The sequence below is a fragment of the Dipteris shenzhenensis genome, chromosome 9 (genome assembly GCF_047967505.1).
Source record: "Dipteris shenzhenensis isolate YYH24624 ecotype China chromosome 9, Dip_SZ_1.0, whole genome shotgun sequence".
In the NCBI taxonomy this organism is placed as follows: domain Eukaryota; kingdom Viridiplantae; phylum Streptophyta; class Polypodiopsida; order Gleicheniales; family Dipteridaceae; genus Dipteris; species Dipteris shenzhenensis.
The window spans coordinates 45396034-45420243 of NC_141604.1; the positions used below are offsets into that span (position 1 = coordinate 45396034).

General features: G+C 41.2%; 2 protein-coding genes across 3 annotated transcripts in view; one reads left to right on the top strand and one right to left on the bottom strand.

The window, feature by feature from the left end:
* EDA14 (embryo sac development arrest 14) overlaps positions 1-779 on the top strand; it is a 34278-nt gene extending 33499 nt beyond the window's left edge. Inside the window, exons 7-8 of one of the 2 annotated variants that reach the window (XM_087379426.1) lie at positions 15-114; positions 235-779. In XM_087379426.1, the coding sequence (XP_087235552.1) occupies positions 15-114; positions 235-327 (193 nt within the window). In that variant the 3' untranslated portion in view covers positions 328-779. The remainder of the gene's footprint in view (positions 1-14; positions 115-234) is intronic. The other variant, XM_087379425.1, reaches the window with a different exon arrangement.
* Positions 780-18444: 17665 nt separating this feature from the next.
* On the bottom strand, positions 18445-24137 carry LOC147898714 (serine/arginine repetitive matrix protein, putative (DUF936)). Its single transcript, XM_087379624.1, has 4 exons — positions 21234-24137; positions 20768-21013; positions 20589-20680; positions 18445-19537 (listed from the first exon to the last, which is right to left on the bottom strand). Exons 1-4 carry the CDS (start codon positions 22608-22610, stop codon positions 18547-18549), a joined length of 2706 nt encoding a protein of 901 aa, XP_087235750.1. The 5' UTR covers positions 22611-24137; the 3' UTR covers positions 18445-18546.
* Between the last annotated feature and the right edge of the window lie 73 nt (positions 24138-24210).

Below are 24210 nucleotides of genomic sequence, written 5' to 3' on the forward strand. Positions count from 1 at the left end.
TTAAATGTGTGCAGATTGCATGATGCGGCATACAGGGAGCTGAATGACCGCACTGAAAGGGCAGCAAAAATGAAAAGTATGATCATGGCCATGAATATGCAGAAGGCACTCATGGTGGGTAGACAAGCTTCAGGAGCTGGGATTCTTGAATGAGGGGAGTTATCTTTACAAGATGGAGATCGTAATGTTTAGTATGTCCTCATGAATTTTCCTTCTTGTTTTGTTGTCCTGCAGGGAAAAGGAAGGAAACGAAAGCTTCAGGATGATGAGATTATTTCACCAACAGATGTTTGCGTTTACAGATGGCGTCAACAAAGAAAAAAGTAAAGGGGATTTGGATAGGTTGTATCTGTGGATTTTGCCTCACAAGCAGCGAAAAGTTTTGTCCGTGCTATTCTTCCTAATGCTCATCTCATTTTAAATCCCCATGAGCATTGTATTCCTTTTTTTCCACTCTATTTTCATCAATAGGAAATAACATCAGATATTGTGCTCATCGGCAAGGTAAATATGGGAGCTACATAATTGAAATGCTTGTCATAGTCGAATTTCTAGCACCAAGGATAACCCCTTGGCATTAGATTTAAATGCAAGAAGTCCAGAACACACAAATTTATGGCAGCAGGCAGGAATGAAGATAATTATGTTAAGTGGAGGATTCCACAAGAGAGCAACATGAAGCAGAACTCTGAGAAAGAGAGGGAAACCATGGAATGCACAAGCAGGTGTGGACTTTGGTATGCAAGAAGGAGCTATAGTTTGTAGTACTGAGTGCATCTTTTGTAGTACTGGCTTTTAGTCTCTCTCTCTCTCTCTCTCTCTCTCTCATGATTTTGCAAAGTATGATCAGATCTTTTCTAAAGAGTGTTTTGGCTATCCCTATCTTATTAGATTGTTTAAACCTACTTTCAAGTTCAAGATATTACAAGCAGAACTTTGTTGCTACTCGAAACACAACAATCTCATATTGATTGCTCCAGATTGTGGTTTTGATCCTTGTTGCCATAAGGTTAACAAGATGCCTAAGGCTGTAGGATATGAGTGGTCATTTCCTATCTAGAATAGCGAACTGTCAATCTCTTTTGTCAAACTTGGACGCAAGCTTATGTAGCAAGGACCTAGAGCACATACAATATAGATCACAAACTCTCTCCCCTGAGATACATGGGAGATATTATTGCCTCTTTGAGCAATTGGTCCAAGATATGGGCAGAGTCATTGACTAATTGAGTGATGCGCCGATGTGTGTGTGTCAGAAGTAACATGCCTTGGACTGTGCACACAACCTTGGATGCACACCAATGCTCAAGTAAGGGCACATACAATAGTAGATCACATATCTCGTCATAAGAGAGAAGAATGGCCATTGTAGGACATACATACCTAAGCTTAGCTCCATATATGCCAAACGAGTACGGGGACAACGAGCTAACATCCCACTCAGGGTGCCCTCCTTGTAGCTTTGTAGCGTTGGACCGATTCATGAGGTTATCGTGTAGGACCTACATAGCAGACCGAAGGATGATAGAGATAGATCTTAGGCATGTTCCAAAAATAGACAAGGACAATAAGGTTCCTATTGAGACACTAGCTTGGTCTATTCATAGCTCTGATTAGGGAGAAAGAGGGGGAGGGGGAGGCCTAAATGTGGGAAAGAATAAAAGAGAAGAGAAAGAGGACAAAGGGGATGGAGAGATGGCTGAAGGGGGGAGAAATACAAAAAAGTGGGAGGCCTAAAGTGGTGAAGAAAGGAAGGGAGAAATGGAGAGGGGGATGGAGAGATGGATGGAAGGGGGAAGAAAGGAGGAGACAAAGAGGGGAAATGGGGATGGAGAGATGACTAAGAGGGAGAATAAAGGAGGGGAGAAAAGGGGGAAAGGGAGAGGGGTATGGAGAGATGGTTGAAAATGGGGAAGAAAGGAGGGGAGAAAGAGTGGAAAGTGGGAGGGTTGAATGAGGGAAAGAGAAAAGAAAAAGAGAAAGGGGGGAAATGAGAATGGAGAGATGAATGGAGAGAAAGAGATAAAAAGGGTATTGAGAAATAAAAGAATTAACAAAACGATAATGTAAAATTGAGAGAGGTGAGATGAATACTTACGTTGTCCCTAGATGCCTTGGATTTCTTGGAGGGAGAGCTTGCCTTGAAGTGGAGACTGGGATAGGTAGAAGGGAAAAATGGAGGGATGGATAAGACAGAGGATGGAGAGGGAAATGGATGGGATGGAGAGGGAGAGGGAGAGCTTAAGAGGGTGGGGAGGGTGCAAGAGAGATCGAGTGTGTGGGAGAGGGTGCAAGAGAGCTTGAGCTTGAATGCGAAAGAAACGCACCATGACATGTTGCATCAAGTTTGTTTTAAATCCTTCTAAAATAATAACATCAATATTAGCATCAAAACATGTTCAAAAGTTCTTATAAGCTATTGACATTTGCTAAATGAAGCATGAGAAAATACGATAAGAGGCATGAGGGAATACCAACAACGTGAATATCTACCTACAAGGAGTGATCATAAGGAAGATGACACAATGCACAACATGATACATTTATATTTTGATCTAGTTCCAAGGGATGAACATAAGGAAGAGATGGGGAGCAATTAGAGCCACACCCATGAGTGTTGAGGAGGCTCAATTATGAGATGAGGCAAACACAACGTTATTATAATAAGAGGATTTATTAGGTCTAGCATGTGATATGAGGCTCAACCTTATGCTTGCATCATGGATTTATTAGGGCTAGCATGTGATATCCGTTCTTTATAATAAACCATGGAGGATTATTGTAGTTTACTCTCAATGGACATGTAGCCAAGATGTGGACTTTGGCCACCTGCTCTCTATGTGGCATCATGCTTTCACATCGCTTGGGATTCAATGATTTTGAGCATGCTTCTCTCTAAGTTGGGCCAATGACTTTGCAACAAAACATATGTTTTAGCCTAGGTATAATAGGCATATGTCATAATATACAACACCTTCTTTGGTATCTTATTGTCTCTTTTCATCTTACCTATATCATCATGCTCCATATTTTGGATGAATTCTGGCATGCTCATATGCATCCCTATGAAAAAAACAATCATTTGGGCAAGCACCAATGATTTGAGAACTTGATTTGCCTCTTTCCAACTCTCTAGGACCATGTTACCATTTGAAAGCAATGTACGAAGAAAACTACTCAAAAATTTAAATGTCAAGTTGGTTTATGTCTAAACAACTCTCTTATTATAAATTCCCGAGGTAACTTACCAAGACACAAGGTGACACTTATATTAGCCATGCATAGATAGCTTGTGTAGATTCAATATGAGAAGAATTGCTCCAAGATAAGATGTGTTGGATCCTCCATGGTTTATTATAAAGAACGGATATCACATGCTAGCCCTAATAGATCTAGGATGCAAGCATAAGGTGAAGTACGTGGACGTGTATCTTACACCATTTGTGGATGAGCTTCAAGCTTTGCAGCATGGCATTTAGGTATATGATACCTCACAACCCATTGGCCAAAGAGACCTCTTGTTACAAGGGATTTTAATGTGGTTTGGGTTAGACAATTGTGCAAATCTAATAGAGCAAGGATATGGTTGTCCATTTTGGGGAGATATCTTGGAGAGTCACCACTCCACACATCTTGAAAAATTGGTATATGAAAACCATTTCAAGTATCTTCCTATGGATCACCCCTTCCACATACATGCTTCTTTTGGTGATCCTAATATGAAAGAAGATTCACATCTTGGAAAGTGATTCTCCTCATTTCTACATCTCTCACGGGTGTCTTGCACATCTTCTTCTCATTGAAGACTACATTATGGCTTCATATGATCTTCTTTGCTTTTGGATCTCAAAGATGATAGCCGCACTCTCCACTTTCACCATAATCCAAAAAGATGGATTTCCTAGAGTTAGGATCTAGCTTCTTCTGAAGCTCTTTTGGCACATGTGCATATGCCTCACACCTAAATATGTGTAAATGAGAGTAAGAGGACTCTTTCCACTCCATGCCTCTTTAAGAATACCACCATCCAAACTCTTATTAGGCAATCTATTGATCACATGCACTGCAATCTTCATTATCTCAGCCTAAAAACCATCAAAAAAACTTACATTGAAAAGCATACTTTTCCTGAATGGTGTGGTTAATATTTTTTGCAGCTGGATTTTGCTCTGGATTACGAGGGGACATGAGCTCCCTCTTGATCCCACGTGTATCACAGAAATGCTGAAAGTCATGAGAGAGATACTCTCCACCATTCTCAGTCCATAGGCATTTAAGCGTTCTACCTTATTGATTTTCAACCAAAGCCAACCATTTTTGAAATACCTACACATCGCTCATCTGAGCCATATCATAAACGCACACTTTCCTAGTTGCATCATCAATGAATGTCACTTAGTATTCAGTCCTACCTAATGACTGTGTAGGCATGAGACCACATATATCTGAATGCATTAAATCAAACTTTTCAAGCTCTTTCTTTCTCCTTCTTTTATCGGCGGCTGATTGAGTATGCTTCCAATAGAGACAATGCTCACAAAATTTAAGTCATAAGATCTCAAATGTAGTAAATAACCCAAATGGCATAAGAGTTTCATTCCATTTTGGCTTATATGGCCCAACCGGCAATGCCACAAAGAAGTACTTGGTTGCTCGGTTATTGCAACAACATGATCGGACACCTCTGATATATGTAAGGGATACAAAGTCCCACACTTGGCACCCCTAGCCAAAATCATAGATTCCTTCTGAATTTTCCAACCAAAGATGGTTTAAAGACCAGCATCATCTAGCTGACTCGCTGAAATGAGACTCTTGGTCAGCTTAGGCATATGTCTCACATTTTTTAAAACAAATGCAAACCCATTTGCAAAACAAAACTTTACTTCACTTGCTCTCACTATGTCACATGCATAGTTATTTTCAAGATGCACACAACCTGTCTTTCCACTGTCATAAGTGGAGAACCATTCCCTATGGGAAGTAACATGGAATGAAGCACTAGAATCTAGAATCCAAAATCCATTCCTGGATATATGCATCATCTCAAGTGGTAAGCAACTCTACAGGTAGACTAGACATGAAGAGAATGTCATATCATTAGTGATGACTGCATTGATCTCCTCGATCTTCACTTTTCCTTTGTCCTCCCTTGGACTCTCTTCCTTCTTATTTGCACCCAATTAGTATTCTTTTTCTTATCCTTTTTCTCTCTTTTCAGCTCATAGCAATCCTTTTTCATGTGGCCCTTCTTGCCACAATGGTAACACTCAAGGTTCCATGCCATGGATTTGCCATGAGACTTCCCTCTTTCTTGGGACTTCCCCTCAAACTATGTTCTATCTCTTTGAACATTTAATGCTGCATCTTGCTTGTTGCCTTCAATAGACTTTCTTCTAATCTCTTCTGCTGCCAAGCTACCCACAACATCATCAAACTTCAATACTCCACCAAGTGCAGAGTTATTGACAACTGTACAAAAAATATCCCATGAGGATGGCAATGAACATAAGAGAAATATTGCCTTTGTTTTCGCATCAAAATTTAGCTTTTGAGCTTGAAGCTCGTAAGCCTGAAATGGCACCATTTTTTGGACAAGATTCGAAGATATTAATCACTCCTAGACTTTGAGAGATGTATTACTACAAATGTCTAATGCTTCCTTGGATATAACTCATTTCTTTAGTGTGCTCCCCTCCCTACAATAGTGCCAAAAATGTTGTAATGTATTCTCCTTACTATATTCTAAGTTTTGTATCACCTATGAACATTATGTTTACTCATGATAGGTTAGATGTTTCATAATGTAGCATAGGGTCTCAAGTTGTAATTTCTTGAAAAAAGAGGTTGAGATAAAAATGAGTGTTGCAATGGAGATGATTTTACAACTTGGGTTTGGACTCTTTTGCTGCCAAATTGTTTAGATGAGTTAAGAGATGGGTTGCATAGCTTAGAAAGAGGTGAGGTTTTAGAAAAGGGTAAAGAATGGAGAACTAGTCATCTCCATTGACCTTAGGGTTTTAGGTTGAGAAATGACTATAACAAGAATTTCACAAAAAGGGAAACAAGGTTATGAAACTAATCTAGTAAAGGGTTCGAGGAGGAGGAGGGGGTGGTAATTTTTACAAGTAGTTTTATAGTATAGAAGTTGGTTAACGGTGTAGATTAAGGGTAAGGAAGACTAGCAGTAAGGTAGGAAATGAGGGGGGAAGAGTAGGAGTCAAGAGAGTAGAAGACATGGGAGAATAAGAGCCAAGAGAGGGAGAAGGGCTGACATTAATGGAATGGTGGTATAGAGCATTATAATGGAAGGGGAAAGTACTAGCGTAGGGGAAGAGGGGGTTAGAGATTACTATTACAGGTCGATAGTGTAAAGGAAACCAAGACAGTTGGACAATGTGCACAAGTACACAAGAAATGAGGGAGCACAAAGCCCTAACTCTCTCACTAGAGAATCACCTCCCTCTAGGGACTAAAGTCACTCACTAGAGTATAGCCTCTGGTAGAGAGTACGGTCTTGCTCTAGCCAAAAATATTTTTGGAAGTTAAAGTCTAGCATTTGATGTATAATAGCCATGAGAGTCTAGTCTCTCTCTAAAGAAAATCTTCTCTCTCTACACCAAAATCATGAAGTTTGCAGCAAAATTTTGTCTAGTGAGTGTTTTCAATATGTATTTGGTATCCAATAGCCTCTTTCCACCTTCTTGTGCACTCTAAATCTCATATTAGACTAAAAGAAATGAATAAAACACTCACATATACTGAAAAGGCCATTTGTGGTTTGCACTCTAAATAAGTGTGCTCCAGTGTAAACAAGCCACCAAACCCAAGATTTTATATTTTTTAGTGGAATTGTTTGTCCACTTCATATGTTTACAGCTTAGGATGTTTAATTAAAGATCTCCTTTGTATATTTTTAAATCTCCTCATATCATGTAAGCCACCAATTACAAAATGCCCCTCCATTAACTAAGGTGCTACCTCATTTCCCAAGATTTCCACATTAACATTGGCATGACTTCTACTATGTCATCAAATAATCCTAGATTAGTGTTCAACCATAGTTTATTAACACATTTAATGTAACAAGTATTAGCTAAGTCTAGCATAGGTTTGATTAGCTCTTACCCAAGGTTAATCACCATGTTAGCATAGAATACTCTTTAAATATTCTTTAAAGTCTATGTTATATTTACAAATAGTCCTAGAATCCAAGCTACACTCTTTTAATCCAAAATTCATCAAAATTTGACCAAACTTCATATGCCATGTGTTTTTATTCATAAGTCAAAATCGAGAGCAGCTTCTATCATTCCAATTGGCACAACATCATCTATACATTTATAGCACAAAAAATCAATAATTTAGAGGCATTAACATGTTTGAAAATTTGTAAAAGAAAGCATCTAGATCATCAAGTAATGCAATACAATTTGATTGCAAACCAACATATGAATGAGATATTAACAAATTGAAATGCAAGGACATACATTGAAATAAAGTGGCAAAACTAAATTAGAAAATGGCAAATATCATCAATAATTCATTAACATGAGTTAGAATGACATGAAAGGATTCAAGGTTGTGGCATATTCATTGCAATGGACCTTCCATCTTATTTCAATGTTGATTTGTGCAAAGAACATTAACTTGAGAAATTTATGCATCATTACCATCACTATTAAAAAGGAGAATTAATAACATTCCACAATCAAGGTGGCAATCCAAAAAAGGCAAATCATCATTTTAGTATAGTGGATAATTTAATCAAGGGTAGTATGACATTGACAAGTATACTTGTAATTGATGAAGTAATATTTAAAAGCGTATTAGAGTGGAGATTTTGATGGAATCATAAAAAACAAGTGCAACATTATCAAGAAAATCCTAACGAATATGCAAGTATTCTATCATGTCACATATTTAGAAAATTTTTCCATGGGTACAAATATTAAATTCTATGTGCATTTGATATAGCTTATGCAACAAAAAAAAGGAAATATTTTACTCAGTAATCAATATATATATTCAATATATTAATATTTTAATAGTGATCAATATATCAATCTAGTGAACTACTCTCAAGTTTTCATTAGGGAGCAATCAAAGGCATTCACCATCACTCAAGTGAATAACTCCATCAAATATAGAGCACTCAAGTCCATTTAACATCACTCAAGTGATTTGATCATCAATGTTTCAGAACACATACATCTAACAAGTCAAAGAAATCCAAATTTTTTTTACATCAATCAAGCATATATTATAAGGGAAACGTCATCATTAACAAAGAAGGGTAAATTTTTTCAAATTTAATGCATAATTAATTTTCTCAGCATGTGATAATCATTCACTAATAGGTGAAAATTATCAATTAAAGGACATTATGGAGTAAGCACAAATCCATATAATTTAAAAAGTAAGTTAGTTCGAAAACACCCCGTCGAGCATAAAGCAAACACCAATATTCTTCGACAAATGTCAGCAATCAAGATATGTAAAAGAAATCCTTTTAGAAAGGAAACATTTATTGTTCCAGGATTTTCTTTAACACACAGAGTTGGTATGCACATCAACATAAACATCAGGGAAGTAACTACATAGTGTTAATATGTATGATAATATTATCAATATGAATGATGGTATTAGAAATGTTATATTCAATTGTTACTATCAAAATACCATGGAAAATAACGTCTAAAATACCAACATGGGCATACCAATTCCACCATGGTCTTGACTCTTTGCTGTGAGTGCCAAAAAACTACTCTCCTTCGTAAAAGCGATACTAACAAATACTGGTATTAGGCTCTCATTTCAATATTGCATCTTCACTTTGTCCATATGTTTTTTTATTATAAAAATTAAGGAATTGAAACATAGTTCCTAAAATATCAACTAAGAATGAATGAGTGGAGGTCAAACATTTTTAAAGTGCAAGCAATAGGAAAAATGTCAACAGATTTGCCAAAAATTTATCAAGCCTTATGCAAAGGAGAGAATATTAAAACTACTCAAAAGCAATAAACACAGTTATGACTACATCAATGTAATGCAACTACAAAATAAAAGATAGTATATAATTTAAGGACAATTTAAGGACTTGAAAGATGTAACATTACATTGAAACACAAATAATTTTCCATCCATATATAGAAATCTTAAAATATAAATACGTATTTTGAGATTAAAATCATTGATTATGAGTCATTTTTAGCCTGTTTGACAACAAAAATAAGAGAAAATAGCAATCAAAACCTAGATACATCCCTCACATTCAAACTATAAATATTAATCCTAGGACATGTAATTATAACTTACAATATTTTTAAAATAAATTTTGGATCACAAGAAAGGACACGACGAAGATAGGATATGAAAAATCATCACATGTACCTCATGAAAATTCCTCAAACATGGCCACTTGGCAGGACATTCTTATATCTTAAGACACTTTAATGTCCTATTACCAAACTAGTGTTAAAACCCTCTTATCTAAAGCATCTGCAACAATTTCCATCAATGGTATTGTAATGAGAACTTCCCACTATGTTGATCAGATTGACAATGATGCCTTCTTGCACCTTTTTGTTTGCAATTGCCAGGAAACCTCTATGCTAGACTGATTTTCATGTCAACACCGGCTGCATGTGTGCTTGCCACTTTCCAATGGCTCTATCTACTCCTCACAATTCTTTGCGAATGATAATTCTAGTACATTATATGCCGATCCATGTCAACCTCGACAAACTTATGGAGATATATCAAGAGTTTGCTACCGTCTTGGATTCTAGAGTTAACAACTCCAAGACACATGCTCTCTATTTATAGTAGAGGTGTGCTCCAAACTCCATAGTACACTATGGATTTAAATTGATGAGTGTTGGATCTATTTACAGCTATTTGGGATGCCCCCTTAGTCTTGGCAAATCATCTTGAATGGACTAGGAGAGGGATACGAGAATCTAGTCTAGAGTATTGCCATTCAACAGCAACTTCCAACACTTGAAGAGCTACAGTCAGTGTTACTTGGTAAAGAACTCTGGACACAAGCCACACACACGCAAAGGTCATTCCAATGATCAAGCAGTCACAACTTTAGATAGAAGCATAGGCAAAGGCAGAGGCAGCAGTAGAACATTTCAACAAAGTGGCCATCATCAACAATAAATTCATTAGTAAAAATATGTATCAGCATTAGCATCAGAGACCAAGAGGAATCATTCCAATCGAGGAAGATTCCAAAGACGAGGGAATGCATCCACCAATGTGTCAAACATTCAGTGCAATTCCTATCATAAGTTTGGACACTATGAAAGAGATTGCCACAAGAAGGAGTATGACCAAGGTAGTCAATCTAGCAACAACCGAGGGAATTTTTGAGAAAGATGAAATCATCGCGGTGGACATTCAAATCACTGCCATTATGCCTATGGACCTCATAATATGTTTCTTGCAAGTGAGGATATGCAGAAGATTGAAACATTGTATCTTGACATTGAAAGGGAAATGCAGTTATCAAGTCAATCAAGCTGATCAGGATCCTTGGTACATCGATAGCGGCGCATCATCTCATATGACAAAGCATCAGGAATAGTTCACAGAGAGGACAGAAGAACATTATCTATATGGCAGATAACCCATGAATCCAGATCAAGGGAAAGTCATTGTTGTTGAGAGTTGTGGTGCCATGAGCACATAATTAGAGGCTAAGGTATGGTATAGGAAAGAATTAAAGTAGCCACCCTAGGATGTCAACTACATGATGTGGAGATGTGGATTGAGGATATCCACAAGGAGAGATGTGGATGAGAGGATCCCACATGATTTGACTATTCTAAAGGCTCTCTCTATATAAGAAGCCTATCATGTATTGTTGAACACACACATTGCAAGAGATATAGATTTGCTATCTCCCTCTCATGTCTTATTCAGTATGCTTTGAGCCTCCTTAGATTTTCTGCTAATCTTGTGTCCACTAGGCTAGTACGATCTGCACTTTGACATGGTATCAGAGCATAGGTTGCCCACAAGCCTAGGTAGTTTAGAGTGAGTGGCACACTCTTATCTTGATGTTAGGGAGAGTTTGTGAGATTTCTGAGATTACAGTGAGTTGAGAGAGTCCATAGTGCCTACCATTTCCTTCATAGAGTGAGAGAGAAAGAAATATCAGTGAGCCATCACCTTCATCAACGCCTTGCACATGGCCTTCCCTAGCGGCTTCTATGACCATCCGTTGTAGGTTGGAGTGGCTCAATGACTCTTCCTTGCAGCAAGTAGCCTCGCCAATGAAAGAAGTCCTCCTGCAAGGCTCCATGGCACCTCCTTTGCTCTCCATCTATGTCCTCCTCTGAAAGCTTCTACTACGAGCCATAGACAAGGTTGCAATGACACGGATAACCAGCAGCGCACATAGCGCATCTAGGCTCTAAGCCCCGACAGCCTCTATAATGCCATAGCTCCAACACGACAGTGCAGTCTCTACAACTACATGGCAGACTCGCCATAGCTCACGTACACCATCACCGGTCGATCTCAACTGCTCCTATGCAGCCACAGAAACAGCAACCTCGCCAATCAGCCCATCAACTGTGCAACATCGACTCTCTACATCACCACAGCCTTCTCTGCAAGCCTGCCTTCTGTTCATCCCATTTGCCTTCACATTTGCTACCTCCATCTCCGACCACCCAACCTCGACCTATGACTCAACACAACAACAATAGCAAGCGGCTTCTCCTCCATCTCCAGTGACACAGCAGCTCCAGCAGAGATTCGATCATCGTCTCTGGCAAGGTCCAAAGACAACAACAGCTCTAGGCGTGTTTGCTGGTGGCATGTAGGCAGCTACTCGTAGCTTTGCTTTCTTGGAGTCAGTTGTTGAGATGATGGCAATGACTACGGCTCCAAATCTCTACCTTAGCAGCGACGACGCGTAGTGCTAGTCTCCACCGAAGGACGACTCCATCGACGAAAATTGGAGAAGAGAAATCGCCTCAGAAATACAGTCTCCTAAGGTTTCTCCACAAACGACACGTGGCAGATAGGTGTAGTCAAGGTAAGGTTGGGTTAGGTAAACTTAACCCATGGTTCAGAGGCTTGGTCAGCTTCTTGCCACATGGCAGATAGGGCTTCACCTTGGTTAGTTCAATTAACCTTGGTTAGCCAGGGTGTGGTCACTAGTAGATAGGGTTAGATCGTGGTTGAGTTAGGCCACCTTGGGTTTGGTCATTGGTCAAGCAACCCACACTAAACCATGGTTAAGTTTAGGTTCAAGATTGGTTAACTGCCACATCACCAAGTGCCACCTAAGCACATAGCCCCTATCAAGCACAATTTGGAATTCAGCATATGAATCCTTGTGCCACATCATCAAGGCCCCCTCTTCTTCACAAAACTTTGACAAGTCGTAACTTGCAATCCAGGAGGAATTTGAACATGCTCCAAAAAGGAAAAGTGATCGCCTTTTCAAGCTCTACACACTTATTAGATCAGAATCATTGTTAGCAATTAGACACTGCCATTGAAGCAAAAATGTTCGTGGTAAGACCTTTGCGACAAATGATAAAGCAAAGCATGAATGCAAACATCGATGTCATAAGCATGCCGAAAGCACAAGTGCATGAGATGACCATAGCACGAAGCATCCACACAGAAAGCATTAAGGCACATGGAAGAACAAAGCATCATGCATCAAGCTACGAAGCGAACGCCATCGACATGAAGCATTGAAAAGTAAAATCCTTTCCACCTTCAGCCCATATGTTTTGTAAATCAAGCCTAGCCACCTGAGAGTAGCTATGAAAGCACTCACGGGAGGTATTGACATGTAAACCACACTTTACCACCTTAAGTAGCAATGCAAGCACTAAGGGGAGGTGATCGAATGTTACTCACATCTGACCACCTTGCAGTAGCCAAGGGGAGGTGTTGAGAGTTGTGGTGCCATGAGCACATAATTAGAGGCTAAGGTATGGTATAGGAAAGAATTAAAGTAGCCATCCTAGGATGTGGACTACATGATGTGGAGATGTGGATTGAGGATATCCACAAGGAGAGATGTGGATGAGAGGATCCCACATGGTTTGACTATTCTAAAGGCTCTCTCTATATAAGAAGCCTATCATGTATTGTTGAACACACACATTGCAAGAGATCTAGATTTGCTATCTCCCTCTCATGTCTTATTCAGTATGCTTTGAGCCTCCTTAGATTTTCTGCTAATCTTGTGTCCACTAGGCTAGTACGATCCGCACTTTGACAATTGTCCCTATTAACAATTTCACTGGTACAAAAGGATTGCTGAAAGATGTACTCTATGTTTCAAAGCTCAGAAGAACCTCTTGTCAGTTGGGAAAATGATGGAACACAACTATCGAGTATCTTCAATTGAGATGAATGCACTATCAAAGACAAATCTAGAGGATATCAGCTAGTAGGAAAAGCAATAAAGGAAGCACTCTTATTCAAAATGCTAGCTTCGGTACCAAGTTTGCATGCCATGTCAACTCAACCACAACAGATGCCACTTGTTACAGTATGGCACAAGAGATATCGACATGTCAATTTCAAAAGCTTAATAGAACTCAGAAATCAAAATATGGCAATTGGAATTCCGAAACTATAGTTTCTCGAAAAAGTTTGCGAAGCATGCTGCTTTGGTAAACAAAGGCAAACCAAGTTCAAGAGAAGCACCTCTTGAGCAAGAGGTATTCTTGATTTGATTCATATAGATGTATGGCGTTACACCCAAACCCATGGCATCAATGGTTTACTTTGTTGCTTGACCTTCATTGACGACTATAGCAGATATTGTTGGGTCTACTTTCTGAAAGAGAAATTTGATGTCTTTTCCAGATTTCAAGAATTCAAAGCCATGGTAGAATACCAGACAGGCAGAAAGATCAAGGTCATGAGATCAGATCGAGGAGGTGAATACATGTCTTCAACATTCATGAACTTTTGCAGAAGTCATGGCATCTGAAGACAATTCACATGTGCAAATACTCCTTAGCAGAATGCAAGAGTTGTAAGGAAGAATGGGACTTTAGCAGACAGTGCTAGAGCAGTGCTTAGTGAGAAGCATCTTTTGAATCAGTATTGGGTATAAGCAATAGCCACTGCGAACTACTTGCTTAATCGGTTTAATACCAGACCGATACAGGGTATGACTCCTTATGAAGCATTCAATGGACATCTTATGAAGCCATATGCTCAAAAAAGGCAAAGCAATTCAGGTTGAAGCCACCAATTATGCTCTTATGACTACTATCATGGCTACAGAAGAGCCTGTATACTCAAAAGACATAGTCTCGACATAGTTGAGAAGCCAGAATAGCAAACTGCTATGAATGAAGAAATGGAAGCTTTGTACAAGAACAACACTTGGGAATTATGTGACCTTCCACCAGGAAAGAAGGCTATAGCAAACAAATGGGTTTACAAAGTGAAGTACAATCCAAATGGAAGCATTGAAAGATACAAAGCCAGACTAGTTGCAAAAGGATTTGCACAACAATATGATCAAGACTATGATGAGACTTATGCTCTAGTAAGCAAAGATGGATTCCATATGGTTCTTGATATCACTAGCGACACCTACCAGATGGAATGTGTACTAGCTCAATGTCAAGAATGCTTTTCTCAATGGTTACCTAAACGAGGAAGTCTAAATGCAACAACTAGCAGGTTATGTTGAATCAGGGAAAGAGAATCAAGTTTGCCATTTCAAGAAAAGTCTCTACGGCTTAAAGCAAGCACCCAGAAGTTGGTACAGCAGAATCGACAGGTATTTTGCTAATCTAGGATACATGAAATCCAATGCAGATCATACTCTCTACTACAAAGTTCAAGGGGAAGACATTACTATCGCACTTTTGTACGTAGATGATCTAATTGTGACCTAAAGTAATGTTAGCTTCATCAAGAAGTAGATGATCTAATTGTGACCTAAAGTAATGTTAGCTTCATCAAGAAGTTAAAACAAGACTTTTTTGTAAAGTTCGACATGAAAGATCTTGGACTTATGCATTATTGTCTTGGTATTGAGTTCTAGAGAGACTCAAATAGCACTTTCATGAGTCAACTAAATTATATTGAGTTTTGGAGAGACTTAGACAACACTTTCATGAGTCAGCTAAAATATGTTGATAGTCTCCTGAAGGAGTTTCATATGGTAGATTGCAAGATTGTAGCCATGCCCATGGAACAGAGTTTGAAACTTACAAAAGATTCAGAAAAGCCTACAGTCAATGACAAGCATTATCAGCAGCTCATCAAATCTCTTATATATTCGACTATCACATGGCCAGATATTTGTTATGTAGTAAGTTCACTAGCATAGTTTAAGGCAAATCTAAAACAGTCTCACTAGAATGCAGCCAAAAGAGTCTTGAGATACATCAAAGGTACAAGACAGTTTGGAATAGAATACAGGGGAAGTCAACCAAGGTTGCATGGATACTGTGACAATGACTATGGCAGAGATCATGAGACCACGAGATCCACATAGGGATATGAATCTTTCCTTGGTCAAGGTGCTATATCATGGTTGTCGACCGAATAAACAACCAAATGTTTCTTTGTCTTCAACAGAAGCAGAATATAGGGCACTCACTACATGTGCATGTGAGGCTATATGGCTTAGAAGACTATTGTTAGAAACAAATTACTTTGATGAATCAAAGCCAACCATAATATACTATTATAATCAATTGGCTCAAGCATTGGCCAAGAATCCAGTATATCACTCCAGGACAAAGCACATTGATGTCAGAGAGCACTTCATCAGAGAAAGAGTTGTGATAGCAAAGAGAATGTTGTAAACATCTTTACCAAACCACTTGGCAAAGAGCTTTTCGAGAAGCACCAACAAGCTCTTGGTTTGACGCAGAGGAAGGACATTCCCATTAAAGGGGTGTGATGGAATAGAATGCTCTGTCCTTCTTCGATTCCCTAGAATCACCATCTTGAGGAAAGGCTTACTTCATGATGTTGATCTTGAGGAAAGGTGTTGAGAAACCATCTCAACATCATGTGTTCAATATCGTGCATAGCGCTAACCCATAGAGTGCTATAAAGGAAAGGGTTAGATGCCCTAACGCTAACCCTAAAGGGGTTTGTATATAGGCTCTTCTCAAGCATTAAAAGATTTTTTAGCATGCCTATCTGTTAATTTATTAGACCCATAACAAGGTGCTGACAAAACCCAAAACGTCAAAATTGGACATGGGTATGCCCAAACATGGTAATCCCAAAAAGAATAAGAATTTCCAAATACATATCAGCCTTGAAGCATCTTAATGTCACTACTATACCCAATATAATTGTAGAGAAAATTGGAAGTTTTAAAGTGTATAATTTTTATACAGATTAAGTAGATTCATAAAGTACAAATCATTCCCAAAGATTAAACTAAGGTCAACTTTGAAACAAATTGCAAAATCAAAGGATGTCATTGGGATCACTCTGAGAAATTTGCCTTCAACTGAATTCGCCTTTGATGCAAGCCAATTTTGGCACATAGGATGTAGAGTGAGCATCTCTAATTGCTAGGCGGTGCCCCTAGCCACCCACTCGACTCGCTCACCTTTTTCGATAGAGCCACTCCACAAAAATGGGAGGTGGGCTTAATAGCTTCAAATGGTCAATTCCTTGGGATACACCGGTCCATGGGAATCGGCTTGTAACGTGGGTCATTTCGATTCTCCTTTCCAAGAGGAATCCCTGATTTATTGTTGAAGAGACATCCCACCAAAGCTAACTATTTCAAGAATATCGAAGCAACTGACCACGAGCCATTGGGTTGCCTTCTCAAGCAGTGGATGGAGCAACCATTTGGGTTTCCACAAAGCAACCACTGCATCACTGTTAACATTGCCTAGACAGGCAGCGCTATACTTTCACTTTTGCAAAAAAGTGTCCCATAAATCTTTTTTTGCCAGGTGCCCATGTCTATCCTCTACCCATGCTGAGCGCCAACCCATCGTGTGACATCCCTTGTTCCATGCCTTGTTTGCAACTTTTTATTTGCAAACAAGGGATCTACTCTCTCGATCGAAGGCTTCTCTCATGGTTATCGCTTAGTAGTTGGTGCAATTACACCAGCAACATAAGCATCCCAACAGCAGTTGTAACTTCATGGAATATTGCTAAGGATTGCAGCATAGATTCTTGGGCAGAGGAGAAGGTCGGTGCAATCACAATGAGGTGTACGTGTCATGTATTTAGGGTCTACATTGGGTGCTTCAAGAGTGATTATGCCACCTGCATTGTCAGTTTGGTAAATTATTGCTCTTTTCCTGTTTCACACTTTCGATGTGGCTACGTCTATTATTAAACCCAAGAAGGTCAAAAAGCTTTTATAGTTGCAAATGTGGAGCAAACTATTTCAAAAGGCGATTTGAAAGCTCGAAAAACAATCAGTCACTAATGCCTAAGGTTCAAAAAATATTGATTTTTCTTCACCATAACCTCACAACATATCAAACTTTCTTCACTCCATAATGAGTAGATTTGGAGGGGACTTGTCTTGCTTACGAATGGACCTACCTTCTTTGTTAAAGCCGGGCGCCTGAGCATTGATTGCTCACATTTGGTTCACATAACAATACATATTTTCAGCCAACATGTGGGACTTGCAGTTATGTTTCATTCACCATTTTGTTAAAGCCGGGCTGTGGGACTTGCAGCTACGATTCATTCGCCATTTTGTTAAAGCCGGGCGCCTCATGACATCATTGTTTCAAGGGCTATGGAAAGAGAGGAGAGGGAAGAAAAGCCAATGAAGGTGAAAAGGGAGGAGAGGAGAGGGTATTGACAGGCTTGAAACGAAGAAGGGGTGGAAAGGGGGGAAGTGGAGCCCCTTCTCGTGCATTAATGCATTCCCTTGAACATTTGATACTTTTAACTTTTAACGAACCATACCTATGATCCCTAAGAGGAGAGACAATTCAAAGCTCATAGTTGATCTAAGGCGAGGAGTGCCCATCAGGGCCTTTAGGATATGCTGGTGATACATCTTGAACAGCAAAGTGGGCGGACTAAGACAAATGTCAGACTTATTCATGGTGTTCCTTAGATTCCCCAACAGAGAAACCTCTGAATCGAGTTCTGGTATTGGACGTTTGTACTGAAAATGATTGAACGATGGTCGCGGACAGGGAACCCTGACTGAAGGAGTTCTGGTAGAGATCCAGATTTGGATTCGACGCATCATTTGTACTAAAGTGTTCGGTGTTTAAGGATACAATACATAAGACCCTTCTCTCTCTCTCTCTCGCTCTCTCTCTCTAACTCTTACACGTGCAAATAAAATTTACAGTGCACCATTTTTAACTTGCGAATGCGAATGAAAGGGAGATGACCCGGTCTACGAGATAAAAAGCTTTAGCTGCTAAAGATATAAATTCGTAGATTTCAAAAACATATTGAAACCACAACCAATTGTTAGCTCAGCTCCGAGTATCAAATTATTTGTGTGCCTCCTAAAGAGCGTTTTCTTTGAATCGAAGTATCCCATGCTGCGCACATTCTGCAGTCAGCAAATTACACACATTTGCCAAGTGCAGTGGCAGCAGACTCCACATGCTGCAGTAAAAATTCGTATATCTTTCTTTTCAAACGATCAAGGACTTCCATCACCTGAGGATCCAAAGGGTTTTCCTTCTCAGATTCTAGTTGGTCTATCCAGTCATTCACCCGCTTGAGCTGTGATAACATTAATGCGATTTGATTGCTTTCTTGATGCGAAGTGCCTTTCACTCCTGAAGCCTCAGCAGAGCCGTCATTGTTTGTGCAAGAAAATTGAAACCCACAGTCTAAGGCTTCCTCGACGTACTTCAAAAACCAACTCTGGGCCTCACATTGCAGCTGGCTCGCTAGCTCTGCTGTCTCTTGCAGCCCATCTCCTTTGCACCAAGCCGTATCAGCGCCGGATCCTTTCATCACCATATCTGTTTGAAGTACACCTCCTGATTTTGCTGTATTTTCAGCGGCAAGTGTACCTAAATTCCGCTTTATTAGCCTTAAAGGAGAAGGGTGCCTTACCTCCTGGCTTGTGCGCCTTCTTTCAGTGGCATTCTGAGTAACAGAGGATAGAGCCACTCTTTTGTGGGGAGAAGTAGAAACCCTTTTGGAGGATGGTGAACTCGCTATTCTGGGAATAGCCCCTATTTGAGTGCCAGATGTAGACTCGCCAGCCGGATTCACAAACCCACTTGTTGACCGGCCTTGTTTTACTAAATCCTTTGTTGGGGAACTCTTAAAAGCAGCAGCAAAATGTTTGCTGAAGAGTGACACAGAAGCAAGATCAACTGATAGCGCAGCACCAATCCATGAAGTTGCACTTCTTTTCTTGTCCAAGTGCCCATCGGTGTCATCCGAGGCTGTTTTGGATTTTTCATTAGCATTTCTGATCTCAGCTAGACTAACTGACATACTTGTGGCTTCTTGAAGAGAACGATATAGATCAAAAAAATACTCCATGAAAGGCTGAGGGTTATCTGGCTTTGCCGATGACTGCAACTCAGTGAACTTGCTGCCAGTGCGACCGAACATGTTATAATTGCAATGCACATTTAAAACTTTCAGATTTAAAACATTTGTGCAGCCAGTTAAATAAAGAGGTGGAAATACCATTCGCTGAGTCAAAGAAGAAACATCCAAAAAGAATATTTTATAGCTCGCCTCTTCACAAAGAGGCCTGGATTCTTTTTATATAGAAATTTGAAGGTGTCCTCATTCCGATTAAAGAATATCCATTATCTGAAATGTGCGTGAACACGTACGAATTCGTAATCATAATCTGGTATGTGATAACCCGTACATGGTTTTACTTATCAAAAGCAGAGCTGTGATCCTTCAGGCCAAATTTTAGGAACATACTTGTGCCGCCCTATCCGGCAAGAGGATCTCAACTATAGTGGCACACCCTGATAGATTTATGAACTCCAGGGATCGTTGAGAAGAGGCGGAAAAGTCTCATTAGCTGAGGAAGGGTGAGGTCCGAGCAGTAGACGTCCATGTCTTACCATAGGCAAAGAAATGGAAGGGATCATTCTTGGCCGTAAGCAACCTAACTAGATGACATATCATCACACACAGATCCATGTGCCTAAATTTTAACAAACAGCACTATGACATCTTATACTGACTTCTGAAGATCCAGAATCACTTCTACGAACAGCAAACTAGAGATGAAAATTCATTTCTAGAAACAGCATGTTCAAGTTGGCTAAGATGTATGCCCAAGAACAGCAAACTTTAGGTGTGGCAGAGGCACCAGCCCAATTGGCTACTTGGCTGTGCATAACTTTTAGGAATGACCACTATGACATCTGCTACTGCCTTGTCAAGATCGAAAAAGGTAGGAAATCAATTCCTCAACGTGAAGAAGAGATGTCTCTGCCATCTCCACTATGACATCTGATTGTCAGGATCCAATAGGTAGAGGATCCCTTATCCTGGGACAACATGTTTTTGAAAACGTTCTTAGTGTTGAGTTCGAAAAGCTGGAGAAACAGAGGAATTTCCAGTTTCTTCATCCGAACTGCAATGAAAACTAATGAAAGAAAGAAGGTACTGCTCACCTCAGACATCTAATGACTGACTCAGCTGCTGATGCTTCTTGCAAAGCTTGAGCTGCAGCTAAAGAAGCTGCATTTCTCTTTTGCATAACTTCCTGCCACAGGCATAGACTTGAAAGCATTAAAAGCCAAAAATTTACGGATCATGAATTCATTAACACAAGAGCAAGGGGACAAAGTACCTTGCCCATTTTGGCTAAGCTGGAAGGTAGACTGTCCCATGAAACACTACCGTCAGTCCATCCTTTATCATGGATGGTTGGCCGCTGGGTGTGCTGTGCAGAGCCAATCTCATGATGAGAGAGAGACTTCCTGGTAGATGAAGGCCTCTGATGTTTAGATTCAGGTTTTGGCTCAGAATTTGGGAGCGCGATGTCAGCATCCTGCTGTGGTTCGATGCTATCAGTGACCTTTTTCGAGCTAGAAATCTGCATTGAGGAGTTTTCGATTCATTATGTGAGTCCCGAATCCACCAAGGGAAGAACGAATGCACTGGTGACTGGCAACAGTATAATCAATTGCAGAAAACGGGGTAAACATTTTGATTCTGGATGTACAACGAAATAGAACGGGAACTTGCAGGCATTTGCAAAACAGAGAAACACAGAAGCTTGCAAAGGAAGAAACAATGCTCGCTATAGTACTCACCGGGGTGCGCCCTGCAGCTTTGGATTCCCTGCTTTGCTTCGTAGAAACTCTCTCTTTCGCTTCCTTGTCGGATATCTCTTCTATGCTCTTCCTCAACGTCTTCAAACTTACTGCGAGCAAATCTACCGCCCTGGAGCTCGTACTCGCTATGTAAACTGAAGACCGTCTCCTGCCTCCATCTCCCAGACTTACTCTGGAAGCTCTTCCTGCGCTTACAGACCGTTTTCCTGTTGGAGACAATTGCCGAATACGCCCAGTCGGAGAGTTTCTTGCAACCGGAGACCCTTGCCTTGACTTGCTACTTCCGATGGGAGAGCCTTGCCGAATCTTGCCGCTTGGAGAGACTTGTCTGATCTTTCCGCTCGGTGATATCTGCCTGTACCTCGAGGGAACGATAATGGCAGCCTCTCTGACCGGAACCTTTCTTTCCTCGCTGCAGGCCACCCGCTTTTTCGTTGATTCCTTCTCCGGGGAAGAAGCTTTGGAACTGGACATGCAATCCTCCGGATGTGGCTGTTTTGGCGGCAAAGTCGCCTTCGGCGTGGAGGTGGCCGAGCACGGCGTGGTGACGGTTTTCCCTGCGGGGGAAGCATCTCTGAAAATTTTGGATTTCACAACTCTTCGTCTAGCCCTCGCAGCCGCGTCTGCGTCCAAGCTCTCGTCTCGTTTGAGATTCTCGGAGGGGACATTCTCGGCAGCTTCTATTGCTGCCTTGGACGCAAGCTTCTCCCCTCCACGCCCTGGAGTGCAAAACGGCTTCGTATGATCGGAGTACTTGGCAGGAAATCGATCGGAGCCGGTTGGAGTAGGCCTGTCGGAGAAGCGATTTGCGGAGAGGGGCTCTGGCTTGTCGGGCTTCTGCGAGGAAGTCCGTTCCGCGAACTTGGCGTGGGAGCTCTCCACCTCGGTTTTCTTCGACGAATGCCGGGCAGCAACGGCACTCTCCAGGATATTGACGGAGGAGTTGGATGCAGAGTGGATGACAAGTCCGTTCTGCAGAGAGGGAACGACTCTGGCGATGAGATCTTCAGGGTTACCGACACAGGGGTGCCGTCCTGGGACGGGTCTGATGCCGATGGCACGAGGGACGGGGTTGCCAGCTTCGAGACGCTCGATGTAGACGAATTGCCCGAGCTGGAGCTTGTCGCTGAGGATGAGATCGTTGTCGTCGTCGGCGAGGGAGACGTAGGTGGCGTGGGAGGAGTCGGAGATCTTGATGTAGAACCCCTGGTTTGGCCAGAGCTCGCTTCCGGCGAGGGCAGCGGGAACGATACCGATGACCTGCAGGAGGACGGAGCGGTGTTCTCCCAGGACTCGGATGTCGGAGTTCATGTGCTGCAGAAGCTTGAGGAGGATGCCGGGGTTGGGGGAAGCCATGGCGATGGAGAAGAAGGAAGAAGTTCAGGAGGACGATGAACAAGAGCTAAGCCGCCATAGCTAAAAGCTTCAGAAACTTGAGCTTGAGAGCTTCATCGCCATAGCGAGAGCTAAGAGAGCCAATAGCGGAACCTCAACGGCGTTCAAGCTCCATAGCCGCATCTACAAGAGCTTTCACCGCCATAGCTAGGAGCTAACGAAGCTTGAGCTTCAGAGATTCATCGCCATCGCTAGAGCTCAGAGGGCCAAGACGTTCTCAAAGGCGTTCAAGCTCCATAGCCACGGCTACAAGAGCTTCACCGCCATAGCTAGGAGCTTCAAAGGCTTGAGCTTGAGGGCTTCATCGCCATAGGTGAAAAGCCCCATAGTTGCGTCGCCATAGCCAGAGCTGAGCTTCTAAAAGGCATTCAAGCTCCATAGACGCAGCTACTGAAGTTTTGCCTCCATACCTTGGAGCTTCAAAAGCATGAGCTTCAGAGCTTCATCGCCATGGCGTGAAAAGAGGCAGCCATAGCCAGAGTTCCAAAGCCAGCGCTACATGAACTTCAACGCTATAGCTAGGAGCTTTAAAAGCTTGAGCTCGAGAGCTTCATCGCCACAATGCAGAGCTGCATCGCCAAAGCCAGAGCCAAGAGCTTCACGATGGCGTTCAAGCTCCATAGCCGACGATTAAAGCCATGTCGATCCAACTTCCAAGCTGTTGATCTGTCGGCCCTGCTCTGCTACTCATCCAACAACAGCCATAAGCTTTGAATTGAAACGGAGATTGATGATCAACGTTCACAACGTTCGGATTTTGGCTGTTTTTAGAAGTGGCCAAGAAACGTTGTTGAATTTATGGTACCACGCCGGCTGCACAAACTCCGCAATCAAGCACCGCAACAGTCATCTCATCATGATTCATCCATGATCTAGCCATTGCCATTTCTTAATTAACTCGGAAGTTTCTGCGTGTCGGATTCCGTTCCGCCTTCCTTTCTGTCTTGCTTCTGTCACCAAAATTTCGAAACGAGCAACATTTTTTACCAGAAACCAGATCTTTCTCCCGGAATGCTGTAAACCTTTGCCATGAATGCTGCTGCAACCTTTGCCATCGTCGCAATTGCAATGGCAACGGCAATCCGTCCTTTTTTACGTCCCTCGTAGATCCGCTGTGGATGCTCTCGCTCAACAATTTTCATGCCTTCGCCGTTGACGTATTTACTTCACTTCACGATTCCCGAAACAGAAATTCTTCCTAGAATCAATGAAGCTCGATCGAGAGCAAATGCGGAGAGCAAATGCGAATCGATATCTTGAGTTTTTGTCCAGACTTCCGCCAAAATCCACCTAGAAGAACTGAAATTCTTCCGAGAATCATCAAGCTAAGGCAAATGCGAATCGATGCCTCAAGGTTTTTTCAGATTTCCACTTCTGAATCCACCTAGTTACTGAGAATCATGCGCCCAACGGTCCCAAAAAGTATCCCGCAGAGTATCCCGCAGAAAAAATGGTTGGTTTGAACTTCGCATGATCAATTCAAGCAGCACAAACAACTCCAAATTCAATGAAATAATCTCGACTACTCCAATTATTATCAATCCCCTCAATTCTTTCATTT

Excerpts from the sequence above, each read along its gene's own strand:
- LOC147898714 (XM_087379624.1), bottom strand. The coding sequence starts at position 22,610 with ATGGCTTCCCCCAACCCCGGCATCCTCCTCAAGCTTCTGCAGCACATG. Across the intron at positions 21,014-21,233 it reads AAGCTGCAGGGCGCACCCCG|ATTTCTAGCTCGAAAAAGGT; the intron begins GTGAGTACTATA and ends TCCTCAATGCAG. Across the intron at positions 19,538-20,588 it reads TCAGTCATTAGATGTCTGAG|CAAGTTCACTGAGTTGCAGT; the intron begins GTGAGCAGTACC and ends TCGCACTGGCAG.